Source organism: Rhinatrema bivittatum, chromosome 4 (genome assembly GCF_901001135.1).
Source record: "Rhinatrema bivittatum chromosome 4, aRhiBiv1.1, whole genome shotgun sequence".
Taxonomy (NCBI): domain Eukaryota; kingdom Metazoa; phylum Chordata; class Amphibia; order Gymnophiona; family Rhinatrematidae; genus Rhinatrema; species Rhinatrema bivittatum.
In genome coordinates this window covers 217,006,831-217,033,841 of record NC_042618.1, presented here as the reverse complement: position 1 = coordinate 217,033,841, position 27,011 = coordinate 217,006,831, and the positions used below count along the sequence as shown (strand labels likewise).

The 27,011-nt window shown below is 42.6% G+C and overlaps 1 protein-coding gene across 1 annotated transcript in view; it reads right to left on the bottom strand.

Moving 5' to 3' along the window:
* The window catches only part of LOC115089382 (tyrosine 3-monooxygenase-like), a 54,114-nt gene extending 27,376 nt beyond the window's left edge, over positions 1–26,738 (bottom strand). The window contains exons 1-5 of the mRNA XM_029597474.1: positions 26,505–26,738; positions 25,699–25,873; positions 19,380–19,468; positions 8,959–9,026; positions 5,085–5,135 (exon numbers count right to left, since the gene is read on the bottom strand). Of these exons, the coding sequence (XP_029453334.1) occupies positions 5,085–5,135; positions 8,959–9,026; positions 19,380–19,468; positions 25,699–25,873; positions 26,505–26,738 (617 nt within the window). The remainder of the gene's footprint in view (positions 1–5,084; positions 5,136–8,958; positions 9,027–19,379; positions 19,469–25,698; positions 25,874–26,504) is intronic.
* Positions 26,739–27,011: the final 273 nt, after the last annotated feature.

Genomic DNA, 27,011 nt, shown 5'->3' with positions numbered 1-27,011 from the left:
GACAGAGCCAGTCCTGGTTTTACTCCACTGCATCAACAGGCTGTACTTTATGATACTGGAAATACAAATGCATAGAGGCAATGAGGTCAATATTTAGGTGCCAAATAGTAGTGTAAGCAAGGACATAGCTTCCATAGTGCATGGTGGTGTACAAGCACCACCAACTTTAGAAAGGAGTTTGCTGTGCACCACCATCTTTACTCCCAGGGGAATTCTACGCTACTGCACAGCATTTGGAGATGCTGGGTGGGCCATGAGCAGAACCCATCCCACTCATGACTGAAGATGATGGAGGCCCCAGTGGGCCACTAATGGAGCCCATCCCACTCCCAGATGAAGTGAAGAGAGGCCTGATGAGCCATGAAAAGAGCCCATCCCGCTCACGGCTGATGTAGAGAGAGTCCCAATGGGCCACGAATGGAGTCCATCCTGCTCACAGCTGAAGATAATTAAGGCTCTGATGACTGCAAGTGGAGCCCATTACACTTGCAGCTGAAGTGGAAAGAGGTCGGGTAACTGCAAACAGAGCCCATCCCACTCACAGCTGAAGATAATTAACATTCCAGTGGCCACAAGTGCAGCCCATTCCGCTTATACCTGAAATGGAGAGGGACCCAGTGGCTGCAAGTGGAGCCCATCCCACTTAAGACTGAAGATAATTGAGGCCCTGGTGGCTGCAGGCGGAGCCCATCCTGCTCGTGGCTGAAAACATTGGAGGCCCTGTGTGAGTGTGTGTGACTGTGATTTGGAGTCTGAATGAGGGTGTGTGTGTGAGAGAGGGATATTATGAAGGTGCATATTTATGTGTGTGAAAGAGGGAGTCTATGTGAAGTGGTGTGTGAGTGTGCAAGCGAGAAAAGGAGCCTATGGGAGTGTATTTTTGCAAGAGAGAGAAGGAGTCTGTGTGAGTGTGCATTTGCAAGAGAGAGATGAAGCATCTGTGAGGGTATGTGGGTGTGTATATGAGAGAGAGGGGAGCCTGTGTGAGGGTGTGTGTGTGCTTAAGACAGTGGGAGCCATAGTGTGTATGTGTGCCTGAGAGAGGGAACCAGAATGTGTGTGTGTGTGTGATGGGTGCATGCCTGATAGGGAGCCAGCGTGTGTGAGCTTGAGAGAGTTGGAACCCATGTGTCTGTGTGTGTGTGTGCCTGAGAGAGAGGGAGCACTTGTGTGTGGGTGTGTGTCTCTGTGTTTGTGTACCTGAAGAACAGGGAACCGGCATGTATGTATCTATGTGTGCATGCCTGAGAGAGAGGGAGCCAGTGTGTCTAAGTGTGCCTAAGAGAGAGGCAGAGCCAGCGAGTATGTGTGTGTGTATGCCTGAGAGAGAGGGATCCAGTGTGTGTGTCTGAAAGAGAGAGAGCAAGTGTGTGTTAGAGATGTGCAGGGGAAAAAATGTCATTTTGTTTTAATTTCATTTTTGGGAGGTTTTTTCCCACAAATTTCAGTTTGTGGATTGTTTGCCATGTTTCATTTGTGTGACAAAAATTAATCAAACAATAAAAATAAAAAAAATAGCCAAAACAGTCAAAAACCGAAAACGAGGCCTCCCAGGGCCTTCTACCCACCCGCCCAGAAAAATGCCAGGGCCAGGATCGACTCCAGCCCCTAGTTACCCAATCCAGTGGGGATCTTCCGGCCAGGCCTAGGCCCAGGCCAAAGCCTCACCCTTGTATTGGCCCGAGGTGAAAGTAGGTCATCGTGACCTTGGCCTTGGCCTACTTAAGGCTGAAACCTCAGTCAGACCCAGGCCTGACACCAGGGCTTGGCCCGGACACCGAGTCCTGATGCCTAGGCCTCGGCCCTGATCCAGGCCCAATGCCGGGGCCTGGCCTGGCGGCTGAATCCCAAAGCCTGTGTCTCAGCCTAAGCCGGAGCACTAATCCAGGCCTGATGCCATGACCTGACCCAGAGGCCAGGTCCTGATGCCGGAGCCTCAGCCCGGACCCAGTCCTGACAACATGACCCAACCTGGAGACCGGGTCCCAACACTGGGGCCTTGGCTCAGACTCAGGCCCGATCCTGGGGCCTGGCCTAGAGTCTGTATCCCAATGCCTGGGCCTCAGCTAAGGGTCAGGCCCAGGCCTTGCTGCATCATCCTCTTTTTTTCTTCTGATGCCGTGTGTTTGAGTTGCTCCGGAATGAACTCCAGCACATTCACTCCAGCAGACAGTGCCAATTTGATGTATGGCATTGCCATACAATTGCCATATACTGAAATGTTACCATCCACTGGGGTGAATGCACTGGAGTTAATTAACTTCATTGCAAACCCAACACACAGCATGAGAAGAAAGAAGAGGATGAAGTGGGAGTTGCTGCGAGGCCTAGGCTCTGGGCCTGGGCCTGACCTTAGGCCGAGGCCCAGGCATCTGGGCCTGGGCCTGACCTTAGGCCTCCATGCCAGGCCCCAGTGTTGGACCTGGGTCTGGGCCAAGGCTCCTGTGTCGGGACCTGGTCTCCGGGTCGGGTCGCAGTGGTGGGCCTGTGTCGTGGCCGAGGCCCTGGTATAGGGACCCGGCTACTGGGGCTAGGTTGTGGTGTTAGGCCTGGGTCCAGGTCCAGACTCTGGCCTAGGCTGAGGCCCAGGCATCAGGACCTGATATCCGGTTCAGGTCATGGTTGTGGGCCTGGGTCTGGACTCCAGCTTAGGCCCAGGAGTTGGGACCCAGCCTCTAGGTTGGGTCGCAGCAGCAGGCCTGGTTCTGGGCTCCGGCCTAGGCCGAATCCCAGGCATCAGTACCTGAGACTCAGCCTTGCAATTGGATACCCGACGGATCAGGTAAGCACGTATTCATCATTTCCAGTCTTAACTGAGGCCCTGGCATTGGGCTTGGCGTAGGCTGAGACCCTGGTGTTGTGCTCAGGGTTAGGCCACAGCTGCGGCCCCTTCTTTGGGCCTCAGCCTATGCCCTAGGCAAAACCCTGGTGTCGGGCCTAGGCCTAGACCCAATGTATTAATTTCAAATGAATGAAACAAATAAGGTCTGTGTCATTTGGTGGGCTCCAGATTTGTTTTGGGGCCCCTGAATAAAATGAATTGCCTTTATTTGTTGCATTTTTTTAAATTTGTTTGAAACAAATGCACATCCCTATTAAGGTGGATTTAGGGAAATCCACTGCTTATTCCTGGGATAAGCAGCTTGGAATCTATCTTCCCTTGGGATCCTGCCATGTACTTGTGACCTGGATTGGGCACTGTTGGAAACAGGATACTGGACTTGATGGACCTTTGGTCTGACCCAGTATGGCAAATCTTTTTATTTTCTTATTGTATTGCAACTATGTTTTCTCATGGCTTTTCTCATGCCCAAAATGCATTAAAGTAGGCCTAATATCACATGGGTTCCAAGTGTCATTTGCTTTTTTTGCAGGTTTTTCTGGTTGGCACCACAGCAGTGGATATAAATATAATATTCATATTGTAAGTGATACCTGTACCTCAGCAGACTGTACTTGGAATATCCTTTTTCATGTAAAATCTGTTATTATAAATGCATACATTTTAATTGTGTGTAGGGAGAGCATAACGGGGGTGTGGGTGGGGGCCGGGACGCAATGCTGTAAGGTTAACCCTAGGGCACCTAATATCCTTGCACCGGCCTTGGACATTGCTGTACAAACATTTACTAGAGTCTCCCAACTTGTGGTATCATGTTGTGAGTAATAGGTGAGGGCAAAGTTTTTCACTTGGCCATAGATGCCAAATTGCCTGGCTGCGGCTCTGCTGATTAGAAAAAGAATATAAATTGTTTTTAAAAAAAAACCCCAAAAAAACCAGAATGAGAAGGAGTCAACACAGTAATTGTCCATGCAGGGCAGCAAAAAAGCTAGCACTGGCCCTGCGCAGCAGTGCCCTGTGGTGATGCACTAGAGGGGTTCCCATCCCTCCTCAGTAAGAAGAGACCCCATGCGGGGGTGAATATAAGGGAGAGGTTGAGTGACTGAGAAGGAAGAGAAGGGGGTGAGTGGCAGGGAAGGGTGAGTGACTGAGAGGGAAGGGGAGGTAGGTGAGTGAGCAAGAGGAAAGGGGGAATGAAGAAGTGGAAGAGGGGAGTACCTGTAAAAGGTTTTTGGGGGGGTCGGGAGGGTGGGGGAAGCTACGGGGTTAGTTTTAAAGGGTCGGGGTTGGTTTTTGGTTTATCGGCTCGGGTGCAGCCGAGAAACAAAACCGCGATTGAGCCCGATGGAAAAAACTCCACATGTGAATCAGAACCGGAATCCGAACCGATTCCGGTTCCGATTCACATCTCTAATGATGATGATAATCTTTTCTATGCCAGGATGTCTTTTGAAGAAGTCAAGATCTAGAGCCCAATCAAATTTTTCAAAGATTGTCCTAGCTCATTTCTGGCTTTCTTTGAATATTTTGACAATGAAAATGAGTCAATTATTGCATACTATCTAAGGGGCGGATTTTAAAAGGGTTACACGCCTAAATTATGCGCGTAACCGCGAGTACCCGCTCCTGCATGCGCTGAGCCTATTTTGCATAGGCCCAGCAATGCGTGCAAGTTCCAGGATGTGCATATGTCCCGGGGCTTGAAAAAAGGGGTGGGAAGTGGGCGGGGTGGTCCGGGGGCAGGGGTGGGACTGAGGCCTCCGGCACAGTGGCCATGCCGGGGGATTGCACACCGGCATTTGGCCTGAGCGCGCAACCTATACCTTCCCGGAGGCAGGCGCAACTTATGGAACAAAGATTAGTGGCGGGGTTTAGGTAGTGCTGGGGCGGTTTAGGTAGGGGAAGGGAGGGGAAGGTGGGGGGAGGAAGGAAAGTTCCCTCTGAAACCGCTCCGATTTCGGAGCAGCCTCAGAGGGAACAGGGAAAGCCATCGGGGCTCCCCTAGGGCTTGGCGCATGCAAGTTGCACAAGTGTGCACCCCCTTGCGTGCACCGACCCCGAATTTTATAATATGCACGCAGCTGCGCATGCATGTTATAAAATCTACGCCCGCGTGTACCTCTTAGAATCCGGCCCTATGGATGCAACACGAGATTTTTTCCCATTAATCCCAGAATATATATTTTAATTTTTTTTTAAATGTAGTCAGTCTTAATAAAGATTTATAAAGCTATATGCTCACCATGTGGCAGTTTCTTGTGCTGTATATTCAACTCTGGGTAAAGGATCGCCCCTAAAATCAAGCAAACAATATTTTCATTTTAAATATTTGTTTTAGTACTATTTATATGCAAGAACCAGGACTCATAATTCTAGCTTTGACTCATAGAATATTGGGAAAGATATTACATTTAACATACAAAAATATCTGATTTTTCCCATGATAAAATGTTCTAAAATAAAAACAAATCTGAAAAATAGAGGAGAAAAGCTAATTAACAAGTGCTTTTCATTAAGAAGGTGACAAATAAACTATGTTCCTTCCATATCATAAAATCATTCTTCTCCTCTTTTTACTGATCATCTTTGCCAGCTCAAGGACCACCCTTCTGTAAAATCCCTATGCTTGTGAATAGTTCAATATCTAGGGATACTTTGTGTTAAATTTTCTCATGCTGTATAACCGACACTCGGGCCAGCTATGGAGATATTGGGCTCAGAGTCATGCAATCTTACTTGCTATTGTGCATAATTTTTCGCTTATTGTGGCATTCTGCAGAATAGGGATCAAAGTACATTGTGCATGCACCCTGCCCTCAGCTCTTCTCCTCCATGTTCTTCACCAGAGTCCTGCCTCTACCTATCCATAGACAAAATAATTTTCAGAGAGAATCTCTTTTCTTGTAATTAAATGGAAAGCAAGGAAAGCCTAGGAACCTTTGAGTAAAACTCAACACAGATGTTATAGATCTCCCTATGACTCTTAACGATTTAGACAACCCTTGAAAAATGACCAATAAGTATGCCTTATGTGACATTCTTGATGAAATGTCATGGCTTTTATATTTTACAGTGATTTTTTTTTTTTGCCACTTTTGTTTTTTTCTTTTTGTAAAAAAGTATGAATTATCGAATTAAACTTGTTAGATGATAAGAGATTTTTTGATTGATTTGCACTGTTGACTTGACCAAAGTAGATGCAAATTGCAATGCTTACCAATGGTTTAATGAATAGAGAACAGCTCAATTATATTGACAATCGAAAAGTTTGGGATGTTTGCAGAGTGACTTCCACAAATTTAAATACTCCAGCATAGAGGAGATGTGAGGAGGCTCTGATCTCATTTGAAACTGACAGATTGAAAATGAAAAGCTCTAACACTGAGCAAAAAAAAAAAAAAAAAAATCATTTTCCATACTTAAGACAGCAGCTATCTGTTTTAGTCCAATGGAAAACCTTCTTTCTCAAAATACAGTATTTTTTGTTGTATCGAGAGACTTGTTCAGCTCAAAGTTGTGCAAGTTCATGGTTAAATTGAATAAAAATGAGTATTGCTCGCTGACTATTTTGTGCTGGGATCCAAGTGTAAGTAATAAATCTAGAGAGAGAGAGTAATAAATGAATAAATAAGTAAATAAATATATTGATAAGTGTATGGTCTGAGCTATGAGCTGAGAATGGCCCCTTGTTGACCTTTTGGCTAAGATTGAGAACCTGTACAATACTTAATTTATTGTTTTAATTATATTTAAAATGTACATTCCACCTTTTGTGACTGGTCAGCTGCTTCAAAGCAGATTACATTCAGGTACTATAGATATTTCCCTGCCTGAGGGCTAGAATCTAAGGAGACTGTATATCAAACCCAGTACTGCGGGTTTATGAATCCCATGGTATTTTTCCCAGTGTTAAGATACCACTGAGAAAAACATTGCAGTTCAGCTGACCCTCATAGTGCGCCACCTAAAGACAGCCACACATCCCAGGTCTACCATATTTTTAAAAGGAACATGCGGCCTGCTGGATACCACCCCTAGCAGAGTAAAAATCCCCAGAGGGTTTATGAAGCTCCCTTTCCCCCAAACCCACTGCCACTTGAGAAGGCCAAAGTAGTTAAATGTCCCCTCCAAAAAGTTACAAAGTAGCAGTGGTGGACCAGCCCCCTCCATTCTCAAACTCTGCTGCCTTGTGCTAAAAAAATAATGGCTCATCCTGCAGGACTTCCTTTCCCCAGGACTCACCTACTGTACTTCAATCCCCAGGATCCCCTAGAGAGCACTAACTGTTACCTCCCTGGAGGTTAGTGGTTCCTGGAATGCCCTTTAGGCACCCAGGTCTGGTCAGCCATTTTCAAAAGTTTCTGATTGACATTTGCCCCATCATGCGATCAATTAAACTGGACCTGGATTTGGATTTGAAGACCAGAAGTGACCTACCTATGGAGATAATGAAGGTCAGTCTTTACCAGATTCTGAGCATGCTCGAGACTAATAAGGAGGTCAGTGATGGGAAAGGGATTTAAAATTCAGGTAAAAAGCAACGTGTGGGAGGAAATGCTGGTGTTGGGTTGAGTATGGGAATTTATATACGCATCAACTCAAAATGGAAGCATAGCAACTGGGCAGACTGGATGGGCAATTTGGGGGTTTTTTTGCCATTTTTTTCTAAGTTGTTACCTAAAGAAAATTGTGCTATCTAGGGACTATGAAGATAACTTTCAAACAACTCTATACAGCTGCATATACATGTGTATATGGCCACATGGAGATCTACGATAGTATTTATAAACTATGGGGGTAATTTTCAAAAGGACTTACGCGCATAAATGTAACTACTATTGTAGCAATTTTCAAACGCTATTTACTCACGTAAAGTGCATTTATGTGAGTAAATCCTATGGACAATTCAATGGCATATATTGTAGCAATTTTCAAAAACCCACTTACTCGAGTAAAGTGCATTTACTCGAATAAAGCCCAGTTTTACTCAAGTAAATGCTTTTAAAAATCAGGCGTTAAATGTGTATCAGATATGTTATAAAATAAGCATATGTCTACCCCAACATATATGCTTATGTATTGCTTATGTGCAAACACGTGCAATGCATTGAAATCAAGTATTTCAATGTATTGAACATGTGTACTTTTCCTACCAATTTAAAAAATATATGCACATAGGGGGTAATTTTCAAAAGGAGTTACATGCGTAAATGTAGCTACTATTGTAGCAATTTTCAAAAGCCATTTACTCAAGTAAAGTGCACTTATGTGAGTAAATCCTATAGACAAGTCAATGGCATATATTGTAGCAATTTTCAAAAACCCACTTACTCAAGTAAAGTGAATTTACTCCAGTAAACCTGGTTTTTACTCGAGTAAATGCTTTTTAAAATCAGGCTCATATATTTTATGCATGAAAAAAAGGTAAGACTTGCTCATATAGTTGCCTATTTACGCGCATAAGTTGGTATATTTTAAAACATGTACACGTAATTGAAGTTTCCACCAGTTTGCCCAGTTCTTCCGTGGGTCCTGGAGCCTCCCTGGTTCTTCAGCCTGAACTCCCACCTGTTCACCCAGACCTCCAATCCAGCCAATAGTGTATCATAAACAAGTCTGATATCACTCATGCAAGATAATTAGCTGGTGGAAAATTACATGAGTAAAATGTACACATGGAAGTCTTTTAAAATAAGAACTTGCACGTGTAACTGTTAGCCCCGCACTGGAACGCCATTAGACCACCCCTTTATTTTGCACGTAATTTTGCACGTGAAACATAAAGTACATGCATACTTTCAGTATTTATAAAATACTTACACACCTATATGCTAATTGTTATGCATGTAACAATTCTTTGAAAATTCACCCCATGTACTCAAATCATGAAAAGTACTTGGAGTCTGATGCAATTTATGTTTTGTTTTTTTCAAAGTTGACTATTGTCATTTTATCTATTGTTTTATTTTATATGATTATATATGTTATAATTGTAAGCTATGGTTGATAATTTTTTTTAATAAATAAATTTGATATACAACAGATTTTCATGGCTCTTTAGCTTAACTGCATAAAAAGTTGACTCATTTGTGGTTTTTTCTTATTCAATCACTTACTCTTTGTAGTTAAAAGCCAGGTCTGTAATGAAATTCCTCCTTTTCCTGTATTCTAAATCAGTGTAACCCTAAAGTGAATTAACAAAAAATCAAAATAAAGCGTTAGAAATGTTAATTCTATCCCTCCATTAGTCCTACACAGAGATGGAAAAACCTCTAGAGATTGGCATATAATGCAACTGAAATCTTGTGAATAATTTCAGATCTCTATATTGGTTGGATTATTTATTTACAATATTTCTATACCACATTTCCAACCACATAATGGCCAACCAAAGCGATGTACAAAAAAATTCTAAAAGTACAATACATAAACAATCAACAAATAGGTCAAACCAAATAAATGTAATTGTACACCAATAAACGCCTGAAATCTAGAAAATCATTAGCCAACCTACACCCTTTATGTGCTGTATATCTAGACCAGGGGTTCTCAGTCAAGTCCCCAGAACACACCTGCCAGTCAGGTTTTCAGTATAGCCATACAAAATATGTATGAGGTAGATTTGCATGCACTGCCTCCATTGTATGCAAATCTATCTTATGCACATTCATTGTGGATATCCTGAAAACATGACTAGCAGGTGTGTTCTGAGGACTTGGCTGAGAACCCCTGGTCTAGATGTACAGCACAGTAAGAGTGTGGATTGGCTAACTTGCTTCGCCCCCAATCTGCCCAGTAAATGCCTACTTTTTGATGTAACATTTAACCATATAAGGGATTTATATGGCTAAGCAGCAGCTGCTGAATGTAAGTGCGTATTCAGTGGCCGCTACTTAGCCACATAAGTCACACTTATCCGGCTAAATAGCAGTGAATGTGCTTTGAATATTGAGCCACTTAAGTTTATTCTTACTCTTCTTCTCTTCATATTTTTTTAAATAAACTATGTATTCCCATTCACCCTAAAATGTTTGGCTTCTCTGGAGGGCAAATATCAGAAAAAGCCTGAACTGTAACTAATGTAAAAAATTAAGGACCGGATTTTAAGAGGTACGCATGGGCATAGATTTGTGCGTGCAACCCGGCGCGCACAAATCTACGCCCGATTTTATAACATGCACGCGAAGCCGCACGCATGTTATAAAATCCGGGGTCAGCACGCACAAGGGGGGCGCACACTTGTGCAACTTGCGCGCGCCGAGCCCTAGGGGAGCCCCGATGGCTTTCCCTGTTCCCTCCGAGGCCGCTCTGAAATCGGAGCGGCCTTGGAGGGAACTTTCCTTCCCCTCCCCCACCTTCCCCTCCCTTCCCCTACCTAACCCGCCCCCCCAGCCCTACCTAAACCCCTCACTAACCTTTGCTCCATAAGTTGCGCCTGCCTCTGGGCAGGTGTAGGTTGCGCACGCCGGCACTTGGCCGGCGCGCGATCCACCAGCACAACCACTGTGCCGGAGGCCTCGGTCCCGCCCCCGCCCCACCCCACCCATTCCCCGCCCCTTTTTTCAAGCCCCGGGACATACGCACGTCCCGGGGCTTGTGCGCATTGCCGGGCCTATGCAAAATAGGCTTGGCGCACGCAGGAGCAGGTACTCGAGGTTACGTGCATAATTTACACACGTAACCCTTTTAAAATCCGCCCCTAAGGGTGGTATATATGTGTGTTTGAAAACTGCCATTATATCCGACTTCAGTAAAGAAATATAGTCCTTAAAGGGATGAAAAGTCTAACAAGAGGAGTTGATTTTTACACTGCAGTGCTAGCTGCATTGTACAAATCTACTCCTTTTCATCACTTATAAGGGCTCTAATTCTTCACTGATGTCAATTTTACCATGAACACCTCTGAATGTGTCTGTAACAACGCCCCACCAACCCCAACCCACCTCCTGTGGCTTCTTAAAATTTGAATTGCTCGCACGTGGCTCACAATCAGGTGTATCTGGCCTTTTTTGGGCGAGCAACGCTTTTAATATTTGCCTCTTAACATTTAATTATACCCGCATAAAATGGGAAAGCTGGTTAAAGATTACCTCTCGCTGATCTCAGGAAAGTATTGCAATTGCTGTGTTAGTCCACTTAAATTTCTAGAAATAAGGGGTTAACAAATAAGCTATAGGTGAGACCTTTATATTAGACAAAGAGAAAACATCTGTGTGACTAGCTTTGGAGAACTACATGCTTGACTGATCTGGAGCATGGTTCACCAAAGCTAGCCACAGGTGTATTCAGTTAGTCCAATAAAAAGGTCTCAGACCCTTATTTCTACATGCCCAAAACTAAAACATTTTTAAACAACAATAATGGGAACAGATTCATGACATCATAAAAGAATCAAATGAGGATGGGATAAGACAAAATCAGAAGAAGAAATAATACAGTTGGGAAATAGTGTACTGCTATCCTACATTTTATTACAATAGCCAGGTTCCATATTACATACATTAGCAGTTCTCAACCGGTGGGTCGCAACACACCAGTCTGTTGCCAAGCACACGCAGGTGTGTCGCCACACTTCCCGGTCCTCCGCTGGACCAGCAGCTCCCCCTGCCCCAGCGACATGCAAACTCATACTCCACTGGGCTTGAAATGCTGATAGACCGGGCGGAACGCAGCAGCAAAACTGGAGTCAGCGGCACTCACAGCACGGTCTCTTCCTTCCGGCCCCCGCCACCTGGAAGAGGAAGTGATGTGCAGTGGCTGCGTGCACAGGAAGAAGAGACCATGCTAGGTACAAGTGCTGCAGCATCAGCCTGAAGCAGAAGAGCAGAGCGGTCCGGAGCAACGGCAGCCCCCGCAGCCGATGGGACTCCTTTCTTGAGTCCATGAGGGCTGGAAGAGAAGGAGGCTGTTGCTGCTGCTAGGGGGGCGAGAGTGAATGAGTGAGCATGTGTGTTTGAGATCCTCTGTGTGTGTATGTGTGTGTGAGTGTGTGTGTGTGTGAGAGACAGCATGTATGTGTGTGATTGAGAACCTGTATGTGTAAATGTGTGATTGAGAACCTGTTTGTGTGAGAGAAAGCATGTGTGTGTGATTGAGGGCCTGTGTGTGATTGAGATCCTTTGTGTGAGAGACATGTATGTAAGTGTATGATTGAGAGCCTGTATGTGTAAGTGAGAGAGAGCATGTGTATATGTAACCTGTATGTGTAAGTGAGAGAACCTGAATGTGTAAGTGAGAGAGAGCATGTAAGTGAGAGAGAGCATGTGACAAGAACCACAAGTAAAATAAAACTAGTCATACCATCACTTCCCTCAGCTAAGCTATCCAACACAAGAAACAGAGCCATCTCAATTGCAGGACCGAAATTATGGAACTCGCTCCCAGATTACCTGAGCTCACAAAACAACATCAAAACTTTTAAAAAAGAGCTCAAAACATGGATATACAGTCAAACTTTCAAAGATGGTATAGGTTAAACACACATAAACGAGATAACACATAACCACCTACGGTTATGATAGATCAATACCAAGACTATTATTGAGGACAATTAGTCTATAGGTCACGGAAAAGAATGTTACTATATTATACTCGCAGTCTTTCTAAAATTAACTATTATAAACTCATCTCATTTTTATGATCCAACTTATCCTATCTCCCCAGCTATATTATTTATTGACAAAATGTATATTGCCAAAATGTATTAATCTGCAGATATTTAATTTAAGCTGTTAACCGTTACCTGTTATGATTACAGCTATACCTTGTTTGTTTACTTATTGCCAAATTGTATTAAGTTGTTATATCTGTAAACTGGAATGAAGGCAGCTAGCTAAATTTCGGTCTATAAAAACAAATAAGTAAATAAATAAATAAATAAATAAAAAAAATATGATTAAGAGCCTGTGTATATAAGTGAAAGAGAGAGAGAGCATGTGTGTAACTGTGTATTGAGAGCCTACATAAGTGAAAGAGAGCATGTATATATGTGTGTATTTGAGAGGCTGTGTGAGAGAGAGCTTGTATGTAACTAAGAGAGAGAAGAAAGTTGCAAGCAACCCTCACCCCTCCTTCTAATCCACAACAATCTCAGGGCTCCTGGAAATCGAACATTTCCGGGTATGAAGAACAGTGCTTTTTTTTTTATTCTTATTTTTAATTATTGTGTCTTTGTCTCTGCTGTTTTGAAATATTTTTTGCTATGAGTTTTTAATTATTGGAAATTCCATTCATCAGCTGTTTTGAAATAATCTGTTCTTTTTGTTAGTATGGTTTTACTGCTATTGATTTTATATTTCTTGATTTGTTTTGAGGACTGGTGATGTTTCTCTTTTTCCTTTGTTACACTGCATTCAGTCTCTCTGGCTTGTTGTGGTTTCCAGTTCAGTTTTTGTCTGCATGTAGTTTCTGGGTAGGGCTCTATAGCAGCCTGGCTTTTTCTGTTTTCCTAACAGGATGTGTTTTAAGGCCTGGGGTAATATTTTCAGTGTTTCCTTTTCTTAGGTAAGGTGGTTACTGTTTTGAGTGCTGGAAGTTGGTGCTGTTCTGGTTTACTAATTAGGTAATTTCTATTCAGAAAGAGTACTTATCTTTCCCTTGTGTCATTCTTAACAATAAAAATAATACTGGGCCTTATTTTTTTTTTTGCCCTGGATTATAATGAGCAGTGTGTCACACATGTGAGCATTGTCCGTCAGGTGTGTCACAATGCGAAAAAGGTTGAGAACCACTGATTTACATAGTGGTATATTCAGAAAAGGTCAGAATTGCAGGACTAACAACAGACATATTGCAAGGCTAATTAGCAGTATGCAAGCTGTCACTATGTGAAAAACAACAATCCCAAGACTTAAGTGGTTTTCCCCAGAGACACTAAAAATAGACATCTGCTCACTCTCTGGCAAGGAAGAACCAAGCTTTACGGCTGTCAACTCCATGATTTCTCTGATTCTCATATGTATCTACTTAATCATCTAAAGCCTACCCTAAGATGTAACCTTTGGATGCCGCATCACCTTTGCATTTTCTTCGTGGGCCTAAGTGCATGGAATGCACCTCAAGTCTGACGTAAATGTTTTCTCTGGAGAAACTGCAACTCACTTCCCTACTACTGTGCCACTCAATGACAGATTTAAATTATGGGCTCTTCTTTTGCTCATAGTTTCTCCAAAACAAGTGGTGGAAAAAAACCAACAGAACAGAAAAGACATAAATATTTTGACGAAGAGAAACATCTATAGGTACTAAACTATTGGTCCTTGCATTAGTTCGACGCTATGAGGCCGATACAGTATGGATGTGCTAAAAAAAAACATCCATTCTTGGTGCCCGTTCTTTGAATGCCCTCTCCTGGGCACGCGATATTGAACACAAATGAGGGATCATGCTAAAAGGAGGCACCAGGGACAATTGTGCACCCCCTAATGCCTCCTTGGCCCAGGAGAGGTGGCTGTCAGTGGCTTTGGAAAATGGACGCTCAATTTTACGAGCGTCCGTTTTCCTAATCAGTGCACAGCCATGGGTTAGGAAAATGGACACTCGTAAAATTGAGCGTCCATTTTCCTGGCCTGACCCGCCGGCACATTATTTTTTTTAATCTTCTTTTTTACTTTGTTTCTTCCGACTTGTCGGAGGATGTAAGTTCACTTTATTGGGCCACACATTTTTTTCCCTGTATCCCAGGTGAATGACTAATAGCCTCATTACCATGCATTTGGATGTGATGAGCGCTATTAGTTTCGGGGGGGGGGGGACACCCCTTATTGTATAAGGGGTTGAAGACGTGCATCCAAACCGGGTTAAAAAGTGCACTTAGCTGAGCGCACTTTACAGTATTGACCGTGTATGTCTGGTTTTGAGCCTGAAGATATTTATTTATTTATTTATGAACATGTGATATTCCGCCTTTTACCAAAGTTGGTCTCAAGGCAGATACATTGAAAAGAAGAGATACATTAGAACAGCTTACAATCAAATCAGAATTTTCAATTAATGTAGCAATGGGATCCAGCATAGGAAAACCCATTTGTGAATAGTTTCAACACTCTGTTGTGCCCTAGTTCTGTATAACACAGTCTCTCATGGGGAGCTCGGAACAGTGGAATACAGCCCCTTTCAGGTTTCAAGTTTGAAGTTATTTAAACAATAGAATAAAAAGCAAAAGTATACAGGTTCTATTCACTACAAAGATTCAACTTACATGCAAACTCCTCTAGAGCAGGGGATATAGCACATCCAATAACAATTCCACGTATCTTCGGTTCTAATCTCAAGTAAGTCACAGTCAATTTCAATTTATTAAAATTTATAACCAGCATTCATCACCTAGGTTTGAAGGGGCTAACAGAATCAAATGTGCTTATTAAAATATACAAAACCAAAACAAGAACATACACAAGAACTCCTCTGCCAAAATGAAGGAATTATAGGCTCGTCATTTAAGGGTCTATGAATGCCTTCTTGAATAGGTATGATTTTAAGGGCTTCAAAAAAGATTTCTCACAGACCAAGGCCCAGATGGCATCGGGTAGGAAGTTCCAGAAGATAGGTCCAGCTGCTGAAAACGCTCTAGCCCTTGTGATGTTCAGGTGTGCCAACTTTAGCAATGGAACCTTTAGAAGGTTTTTTCCTTCTGATCTCAAGGACCGGGATGGCTTGTAAATCCTGAGGACTGAGCTCACCCAGCAATCAACGTTGCAATGAATTAATTTAAAGAGGGTCAAGGCAAGCTGGTATAAGATCCACCACTTGATAGGCAGCCAGTGGAGCTTGAAAAAGATAGATGTTACATGTTTTTGCTTTTGCGTCCCCATCAGTATATGGAACTGTGGTGTTCTGAACTACCTGGAGTGGGTTTGCAGGAAGCCCCATATGTAAAGAGTTGAATAGTCCAAACTATAAAAAATCAAAGCCTGGAGGACCAAATGGAAGTTCAGGATTACAATAATGGGTGCAGTTTTTTAACCATCCATAACATAAAGAATGAGGATTTAGCAACTCTTTTTATCTATGGTTCAAGTGATAGACTTGCATCAATCATAACCACAAGGCGACATACATGTTGACTCAGTGGAATGTTGTAGTTGTTAAACTGGAGGTGAGATGGAACATTATACAAAGGGAATTTACTTAAAATGATAATTTTGGGTTTTTTTCAATGTTTAGAATAGCAATAACTTGTTATCAAATAGCCAGCCATTGGCACACTGTAGACAAAGAGAGACATATTTCATTGTGTCTGACCAAGAGGTCAGAAAACAAGTATTCACAGACTGGTCAACATCAGTTACAACTTTGGGTATCATGAACCACTCTGTATCTGGGCTCCACAGTGGCTCAACTGCCTTCATGTTGCTGGGAACAAATTCCCTTTTGCTAGTAACCTGTTTTTCTAGTTCTGAGGGCCAATCTGATTCTTCAGGGGAAAGATTACAGGTTCTGTCAGCAGACTCTGTATCAGGTCTCCTCATTTGTATCAGCATACTTTCCTTCGTTATTTGAGACAGCAAAGTAGGTCACAGTCTGAGGTCTACCAACAGGTCTGGCTAGTAGTTGGATGGGTTGGCTACCAGGGAAGACCGGGTGCTTGCACTGGAGAAGGGAATGGCAAACCTCTGCGGTATTCTGCCAAAATAAAAGGTCATGGGCACTGTGGTGGGGCCATGATTACCCAACCGTCAGCACTCAGATATGGGTGGGTAGTGTTGCAATTCCAGCTGCTGCACAGCCTCCCCTCCATCAGAGAATCCCAGTGAGCTTGGCTCTGAATTATTCTCCAACATTCTCTGGCTCCTGTCTTCAGTCTGTGCTTCAGCCTCCATGCCAGCAGGGGACCTCCATAAATTAATTTTCCTGGCTGGCCAAGCCCTTCTCTCTCGCCTGCACAACACCCAGACTCCAGCCCTACTTAACTCTGTCTCCCCCATGCCCTAGTGCTTTGGCATTGAGTCCTTCTTAGCTCCCTGCTCTAGCTACCTCTGCCTTGCAGCTTTCTCAAGTTATTCCTAGCTTTGTCTCACAGTCTCCAGGTCTTCTTACTCCAGCCTTGCTTTGCCCTATCTCCTGACATTATGATGCTAGCTTGCCTTTGTCTTGCCTTGTGGCCATCCGACCTTCTGTTCCAAGCCTAGCTCTGTGGTCTGAAAGCTTTCTGACCTTTCTTTGCCTTGTGGTCTAACCTAGGCCTCTCCTGTTCCCTGACCCCTGGCCTAGCCCTGAGACTCACAGGTCTCTCCTGTGATACTAGGCCCCTCTCTGTTCCCTGACCCCTGGCCTAGCCCTGAGACTCACGGGTCTCTCCTGTGATACTAGGCCCCTCTCTGTTCCCTGACCCCTGGCCTAGCCCTGAGACTTCCTAGGTCTCTTCCTAGTTTCTAGGTCTCTCTGCCTTGCCTTTGCAGCCTTTTGGCTTTCTTGTTCCATGTTCTGTGTAGCCCTTGTCCTGGTTTGCCCTGTCTTGTCCTAGTCTGTCTTGCCCTAGTCCCTGATTCCAGTGTCCCACTTCCATGCTTGCTTGTACTTAGTTCCTGTCTCTTCCAGCGTTCCAGTTCCACATATACCTGCATTCATTCCACTCTTACCTGCACCCGATCCAGTCTGTTCCTGCTGTTCCCAATCCACGCTTACCAGAACTCAGATCCTGTCTGTTCCTGTAGTTACCTGCACTCTACGTCAGAGCTCCATACCAGCCAACACCTCGCTCCAGAGCTCCATTCAAGGCTCACCCGACTGCCCACACTCAGCCTCCAGCCTTGCCACCCTGCGCCACTCCAGGAGGTGGCGTCTACAACATCCCCTCTACAGTTGCCTCTACAACAAGTAGAAAGAGGACAGGAAAAGCAAAGGACCTGCCTCATATAGTGCTGTGGAAATTAGATCAATTATGCTATGTATCTGAAAGAGTACTTCAGACTAATCTACTGAAAAACAATTGATCTTCTGAAAGTGCATTCTATTAATATAGTTGAAATTCCATTCAGTTGTAATTACCTGCATGCATCTTAATGAAATTGTACTTTATAGTTTACTATTTTAATTTTCTTGGGTTTTTTTCTTTATTTATGTGGTTAATTTTATCGTTTATATGGCATTTTAAACAAAGGTGTCATATAACATCCTCATAATACCATTTAACAGCTTCATAGCTATTAAACAGCAACATTTTCTGCTGTTAGCCTTTTGTACAATAAGGACATATTTGGTTAGCTCTGATCATGTATTACTAGCGGTAATTGTTCACATTAAAACCCAGAATTATTATAGTTGGCCATTGTCTGAGGCTCTTATCATGACAGTGATTTATTATTCCAATCTGACATTTCACTGGTCCAGCATTGCATTGGCTCCAAAACTAACTTCTCCAAGGTTTAGTTCTGCATTGTTCATGAAAACATGCAAAATAAAAACGAAGATAAATAACTCAGAAAATACTGTTGCAAGGTCAGTCAGTAACATATAGCTCCCAAAAGCTAGTCACAGATGTACCTGACACATTCAGGTAACTCTAACAAAATTATCTCACCTACAACTTGTTTGACCGTAATTTCTACAAATTCAAGTGCACTACCACAACATACACAATGCTCTATTTTGGTCATAGGAGGCATGTTCATACTAGCTTTCCTATTTTAAGCACATGTAAAATGTTAAACAGGCTAAAATTGCTCCCATCAGATGTGATGGCAGTGCTCTGCTCAGGCCCACATCTATACCCACTATATTCTGGTCTAGAAGCTGCAATTCAGGTTTTTTCTGATATTTGTCCTCCAGAGAAGCCAAAATTATGTAATAAATAATGTGTGTGTGCATGTATTTGTGTGTATATATATATATAAATAATCTATTTTGTAACCTTTGGAATAATAATTCAATGCTAATTGTTTATTTATTAATGGAGGTATTATTTTATGTTTTTTTGGGTGTATATATATGTATATATATATATATATATATATATAAAATTTTTAAATATATATATATATATATATATATATATATATATATATTTATATACATAATTTTTAAATAAATTAAAATAAATGTATCAATATGTTAAAATCTATAACAGATTATTCTCTTATTTATCTATATCTATATATCATACATATGCATATAAATATGGGGAAAGAGGGAGAGAGAAAGATTGATTTTTAATTGATTTTAACATTGATACATTTAATGTATTTAAAAATGTGATATAATATGAAAGTCTTAATTTTCCTAATGGTAATTTAATTCATGGCATTTGAATGTATCATCTGATTCTCTGACCCACAAATGTATATCCTGGTTCACATTTTGTGAAATATTAATTGATAGAAAGTTAATATCTTCCAGTGTCTGATTTCAGAGAAGCAGCGGGGCTCATTCATTTCTATAGATACAGTAAAATATTCCTTTGCTATAAGACAAAAAGCCATGCCTCCATGGAAACAATTTACAGAGGAGGATCAGAAAGCAATACATTATTCTTCTGACTGGCTTGTAAGTCTTCAATTAGTGTTAGTGTATACTGAATTTGCAATTATCTCATACTTACAGGATGATCGTGGTCCAGATCTGGTTCATATTTGCTGATCAGGTGATGACACTTGTCAAGATCTCTAACCTTCTTGGGAAACCAGGGAACTAGAAGAATAAGTAACATCCTTGTATCTGGCATACAGTATTTGTAGTTACTTCTTATAGCAATATTTATGAGGGGTGTGCAAATTTTGGGGATTTTTTTGGGGGGGAGGATATGTTTTCATTTATTTGAAATGAAATAAACTACAAAAGGAATTAAATAATGGCACTGAGTCTGAGGCTCCTCCTATCTGCCCACCATTCAACCTCTATCTTTGATTAGGAAAACCCCCACCTCTGATCCCCCTGGACCCTCCAGAGCTCCTGGACTGTTTCCCCTGCCCTGCCTCTTACCCATCCATGTTGTCTCCAGCCTCAAAATTGAGTAGGAGCAATCCCTAGCTTCTCCTGCCCCATTGGTGTCATATTTCAAAATGGTACCAGCTGGCCCTGGCTATTACTAGTGGTGTCAGTAGTGGGTTAATTCCTTTTGCCACTCAGCCAAAAAAAATTGACTAACAACCCAGCCATGACAAATTGTCAAAACTATGGAATGATTAAACCAGCTGTTATCAGAGGGACAACAACAACTCTAGACATTTGTGTAGGGTGAATGGGCTCAACAGTAAGTCCTATAAGAATGTGTAAAGCAATGAGAGGATTCCCTGATCAAATGGCCCAAGCAGTACAGATTGCCAAAGTGAGATGCCCTCCTGGGAATCCAGCTTTGTTAAAACTCACCTGAGGAGAAGATATTGAAAGTTTTTGTAAAGACTTTTTAAAGAGCAGCCACAGTAAAAGAAAGGCCAAAGGAATTATGGGTGAGTTACCTGGACAACCTCCTGATCAGAGACTGCCAGGTGGAATATCAGGCAGCCAATGCTAACGGGCAAGCCAGCTAACGGGCAAGCCAGCTAACGGGCAAACATCAAGATGGTGCTAGAATTTGTGAGCCACATGCCCAAAGTCTACTGGTTATGGTTTAGGACAACCACAAGACTGACGTAAGACATGGTTTGGAAAATGCTTTGAACAAAGAACAGGCTCCAAGATAGCCTATAAAATCTTCTTAAGCAGATACTTTTTAAACAATATTTACATTCTTGCTGGATATTTGCCATGTGGTTCTGCCCCACAGTTTGCTGCAGCAGCTCAGGCATAGATTCTGTGGCAAAAACTGGCAAATATTTCCAGCATTTATATTATAAAACTCCAACCTTGCTTGTGTCTGTATAATGTTTTTTTTTAATTGGGCGATCAAAAGGAATCGTAAGTATCAGTACAGGGATGAGATCTGAGGGATAGGCAGAAGAGAAGGAGAGGGAGAGAAGGCCAGGGATGGGGAGAGGAAAGGAAAGGAGAAGGGCTAGGGAAGGGGTGAGGAGAAAAGACTGGGGATAGGAGGGAGGAGTATGAGAAGGAAAGAGGACTGGGGATGGGAGGAGAAAAGGTAGTAAGGGCTGGGATGGGAAGGATAGGAGATGGGGAAGGTGGAGGAAAGGGAGAAAATCAAGAATCTGGGATGGGAGGGAAGAGTGAGAAGGAGGGAGGTTCTGGGATTGAGAAAGAGGAGGAGAGGGTATCATATGTTGGGGAAGGGGGGGGGGGGGGGTTCCAGGATCTAGAGAGAAGGAAGAGGAAGGAAGGGAGGTTCTAGGATCTGGGGGACAGAATCCGAGATCAAGGGAGAGAGAGAGACTGAATTGTACTGGGGGTAGGGGAGGGGGAAGGAGAGGAGAGGAGGCAGGGGTCCCTACTGTGCTCTGCTCCTGCTCTCCTTGCATCCCCTCTCTTAATCTGGCACATACACCAGCATCAATCCCTCCTCCTTCACACAAACAAACACTGTCCCCTTACCCCCCCCAGCTAATTCACTCACATCCCCCATCTCACCCTCCAATCATTCCCCTTCACCCTTCCTAACCATACCAAAATGATCTCCCTTTGCTCTCTCTGCTCCCGGCTCACGTCTCTCCCATTTTGTTCCCTGCATACTGCTTGGGGAGGGAGGGGGCTAGATTAGGTAGTAGAGGCCTATTCTGAGTGAGACTCAGCAAAGCTTGAAGGCAGTAAATTATTCGGCCAGCCTATTGCAACACCCCTGGTTTTTGTATCACCCTAGACACAGTACCAGAGTGCCTATTGATTAATCCAGGCCTATCTACCATATTGATTTTGTACATTCATGTTTCTTCTTTTACTAGCTATCCTTACCCTCTTTCCTACAGGTCTGATTTAATTGGCTACACTTATTACTCTTTCCTTCTTTGGCCACTCTCATCATCTGACAGCTTTCTCATATTCTCTGTAGATGTGATTTTAACAATGCCCATTGTAAATGATTAGGTAGGGTTTAAGCATTTGTTATCTCTTTTCCATGCACACAATATCATGTTTAGTCCTGTGACCCCAAAGCCAAGGTTCCAGCAGCAGAAGCTGAGGAGAAATGGAGGGGCCTAATCATTCACAGTAACATGGTAAATGATGGCAGAAAAAGATCAAATTGGCTCATCCAATCTGCCCAGTTGCAATTCTTCCACTTGGGCAAGATGAGCACACAAATTCCCATATTTAGTCCAAGCTACCATGTCTTTTTTTCCTGAACTTTCAACCCTTTTCCTAGCACTGCTTTCTGTTTCAGTCCCACGAACACCCAGAATCTGTTAAAGTACTGGTTTCCACCACCTCCACTGGCAGGTCATTTCAGGTCTTATTACATACTAGGGATGTGAATCGTTTTAGGACGATTAAAATTATCGTCCGATAATTTTAATATCGTCTTAAACCGTTATGGAACACAATACAATAGAGATTCTAACGATTTATCGTTATAAATCGTTAGAATCGTGAGCCGGCACATTAAAACCCCCTAAAACCCACCCCCGACCCTTTAAATTAAATCCCCCACCCTCCCGAACCCCCCCCAAATGAGTTAAATAACCTGCGGGTCCAGCAGCGGTCCGGAACGGGCTCCTGCTCCTCAATCTTGTTGTCTTCAGCCGGCGCCATTTTCCAAAATGGCGGCGAAAAATGGCGGCGGCCATAGACGAACACGATTGGACGGCAGGAGGTCCTTCCGGACCCCTGCTGGACTTTTGGCAAGTCTCGTGGGGGTCAGGAGGCCCCCCACAAGCTGGCCAAAAGTTCCTGGAGGTCCAGCGGGGGTCAGGGAGCGATTTCCCGCCGCGAATCGTTTTCGTACGGAAAATGGCGCCGGCAGGAGATCGACTGCAGGAGGTCGTTCAGCGAGGCGCCGGAACCCTCGCTGAACGACCTCCTGCAGTCGATCTCCTGCCGGCGCCATTTTCCGTACGGAAACGATTCGCGGCGGGAAATCGCTCCCTGACCCCCGCTGGACCTCCAGGAACTTTTGGCCAGCTTGTGGGGGGCCTCCTGACCCCCACGAGACTTGCCAAAAGTCCAGCGGGGGTCCGGAAGGACCTCCTGCCGTCCAATCGTGTTCGTCTATGGCCGCCGCCATTTTTCGCCGCCATTTTGGAAAATGGCGCCGGCTGAAGACAACAAGATTGAGGAGCAGGAGCCCGTTCCGGACCGCTGCCGTTCCGGACCGCCGCTGGACCCGCAGGTTATTTAAGTCATTTGGGGGGGGTTCGGGAGGGTGGGGGATTTAATTTAAAGGGTCGGGGGTGGGTTTTAGGGGGTTTTAATGTGCCGGTTTTGCGATTTTTCAATTTTTCGATTTTTCATGATTTTTCACGATATTTTACCCCCCCAAACGGCAACAATACGATTCCCTCCCCCTCCCAGCCGAAATCGATCGTTAAGACGATCGAGGACACGATTCACATCCCTATTACATACCGCAAATCATCCCGTCAGACTGCCATAAGACAACTGAGGACTTAGTTTTATGCTGAGTTTTTTCTTTTTGATAAAGTTTTATTATTTTATTATTCTTATATTTCTAGGGTGTGGTATCAGTGATTGCATGGAATATTTTGCACTGTAATGTTGTAAACCACTGTGATGGGAAAACCGAACGACGGTATATAAAACTCGATAAATAAATAAAATAAAATAAATAAAATGTGTATAGACTGGAAGATTTGAGTGTGGATCTGTGAGTAAAGAAGTTATGTATGTGGTTGTAAGGAGGGGTGAAACTAAAATGTTAGAGTTATAAGTGGATGCAGTAGTGATAACTAATGGTACGAGTACTCCTTGTAGTTGTGTCATGCTTGTTAATATAGCTCAGCAATATCATTTCTGATCTGACATAACTGCATGTATGTTTGCCCTATGTTGTAGATGCTGATAGGTAGATATATGGAAAATGTTTTGTATGCATGTATAAGATGTGTGAAGAATAAGTATAAGCATATGAGGTATGATTGTATTGGTGGAAGACAAAGGGAGTACATTAAGATAAGGGAGATGGTGTATATGTTATAGATAAGATTATAAATGTTAGGTTATGTCAAACATGCTTTACAAAAGGCAAGCACTATGATCCCTAGTGGGGAAATCAAAACTGGCTCTTTAAAACTGACTTTTGTCTTAGTTAATATTTTGTTTAGTCAATATTTTAAATTAGGGAAAAGGCATTAATATTTTCATTGGGGCGTTACCTGATGGACTTAAAGAAGGGGCTTAAATCCAGTTGGTTTTCCTGTTTTCCCAAATCATAAACTTGGGTGAAACAAGCCTTATGTTCATGTGGAAATAAGATGCATACTTGTAGGCATGAAACCAAAAACTGACTGTCAAAAATCATGTTGAAGGCCCACCAAGTGATAAAATTCAGAAGAGCAGGAACTCAGTATATGTGGGAATCAGTAAAGGTAAGTGATTAAGCCACACAGTGTGAAGATTTGTACCTAAAGACTCAGAGCAATCACACATCTTTGTACATTGATGCAAGTCAGTTTTATATAGTTTTTTTTAATCTAAGCACTTAAAATACATCAATGAGAAAGCAAGTACACAGTCAGGCACTTAATCAAAGCCATAAAGGAGGTAACCAAAAGGCAAAGGAAAGTAGGAATTTCATGAAGGTGGATAAATAAGTAGCAGGAGATATTTATGGAACAGAAATTTAGCAGGTAATTTTCAAAGGCATTTCCATGGCTGTACCCCTAAAAATGGCTCATTAGAAAATTACCTGACTGGTAAGCAGGTAAGCTTACATGCTTATAACTTGTATGTGCATAAAATGTATCTGGACTGTGCAGAGGCATTTCCAAATTTGGAACTCGGGAGCAGTTTGCACTTATTTGCCTACTCTTAGATTTTCAAAAGTGCGTGCAAAGTTTCCTGAAAAACTTCTGTGTGCAGTTTAGCGGATGTAATTGTATGTGGGTGGTTTGGGGGGGGGGGGGGGGGGTAATTTTACAAGTGAAAATGTGTATAAGTTTGCTTAGAAAGTAGGGTTTATGCAGATTTTTTTTCATGAGGGCTGTTATAAAATGCTCCCTTTAAATCTGGTAGTGAAAATGCGATCTGACAGGTAAGGGCAATTCATTGAACTTACAGAATAGAGACGACAGTTAATGTACTAATTATTATTGGTGACATGTATTTAGAATATTATCTGACTAGAAATCATTTTTTGACAATGTATCCAGATGGCATTGGAGAGGGCTTTGCAAATCTCTCCTGGGGATCCCACAGCCAGTCGAGTTTTCAGAATAGCCAAAAGGAACACGCATGAGATAAATTTGCATGTACAGTGCCTCCAATGTATGCAAATTTATCTCATGCATATTTATTATGGATATCCTGAAAAAAAACAACCTGATTGGCTGTGGGGACTTGGGACAGGTTTTCGGAAGCCCTGGCATAGGAATTATCTCATCATGCATTGCTTACAGAGATACAGTAGTCAAACCAACCAACCAAGCAAGCATTGCTCTAGGATTTATTGTCTTGTATTTTATTATTATTTATTATTATTATTATTATTATTATTATTATTATTATTATTATTTGCATAGGTGAGAATGGGCAAAAACTTTGGAAAAAGAAGATTCTCATGGCATTAAAAAAAACCCCACTTCACCATAAATAACCACAGTATAATCAAACTTTTCCAGAACATAAAGAGTACCCTAGATCTAAATGGGTCAAGCAGCAAAATATAGACAAGAGAGGAACTCGGCATTTTACAGTTTAACGGCAATTTCATTATTTTATGTTTGTGAGAACGGTTCAAGGTAGTTATGTCATATAAATGCCAAACCCAGTATCACTGCAAAGCCTGGATACTGGATTCTGCGCGCGCAACACACATACACACCCACCTTAAAAGACGAAGGGACATACATTACACGTACCTTTTTCTTCTCTCACTGAGTTCACATCGCCTGCTACTCTTTTCAGGGAGTTCATGAGCAGGCTGGTATCAGAGTTATGAATTTCGCATTTCACAAAAAACTCCAGATCTTCTTCCGTGCTCCCGGACCCCCTTGCTGGTCTACTTTCAATGTGCTGAATTCGAGCTGCAAATGTCTGCAATGGAGAAATCCGTTCCAGGTTGGGACATTTATTTTGGCTGCAGTTGAGTATAATTTGAACAGAGCAAAACTCCAACTCTCAAAAGAGACTTTCTGTCACGCCGCTTGAGGAGTGCCGGGGTAGAAGGTGATGGGAAACAATATTCTGATAATGTTTGGTATAACAGCAAGCCTGCCTGTTTTTAATCAGGACGCTAACCTGCATATTCTCCTGCACAGTACACTAAACATGATGATTAAGCATACATTTTCATATTGGATTGAAACAGAAATCCCACTCTTCCTCCACACCCACCCGAGAAACTCAATTACAACTGAGGCAAAACCACTGTAAAATGCAAGTTGCATTTATCTTATAAAGTTAGACAATCTAGATGTGTATAGAATAGCAGAACAAATGATTCCAGGAATAATCCTGTGCATTCAGTTCACATGCATGATTCATTCTATCTGTTTAGATTATAATAAGTATTCTATCCTTTGTATAGGTTTCCCCCAACCCCATTAGTTCCCTGTTATTTTCGGATAGAGAAAAGACTAAAAAAACAAAGAAACAAAGAAACAAAAAAAAAAAAAAACCAAACCAAACCACCCCAAGCAGGAAGAGACACACACAGATATTATACCTCAAAGATTTTGATAGTTCTGGACAATCCAGCCTTTATGTCATTTCCGAGAGTAAAGAGCAGATTCAGAGAGGTTTTTGCTTCTTCCGCCTGGAAAACAGGATCATCCTGGTCCTCCAGGGCACCCAGCGAAGAAGAATCTGAGGTGTCTTTCTCCTTTCTGGCATCTTCAATGAGGCTCTGCCTTCTGCCTTGGTACGGGGCACCCTGGAAACCCCCTGCGTCGGTCTTCATTGAGCACCCCGTCCCAAACTCCAGATCTCACCCAACACACAACACAGTGTATCGACGAGAGGATTCCTTTTCAGAAAGATTTAAAGTCAGCCAGAGGTGTCCTTTCCAAAATCTTAGTTTCTTTTATATTTCAGCTCATTACAAGAAATTAAAAGCTTAGGAAGCTTTCCTGACTTGATAGGTAGCTGTGGTTTTTCTTTTGATTCATATCGTGAGGACCAGATGACGAAACGACCAAGGGGCATGGAGAAATGTGAATTTTAGTTTTGCACA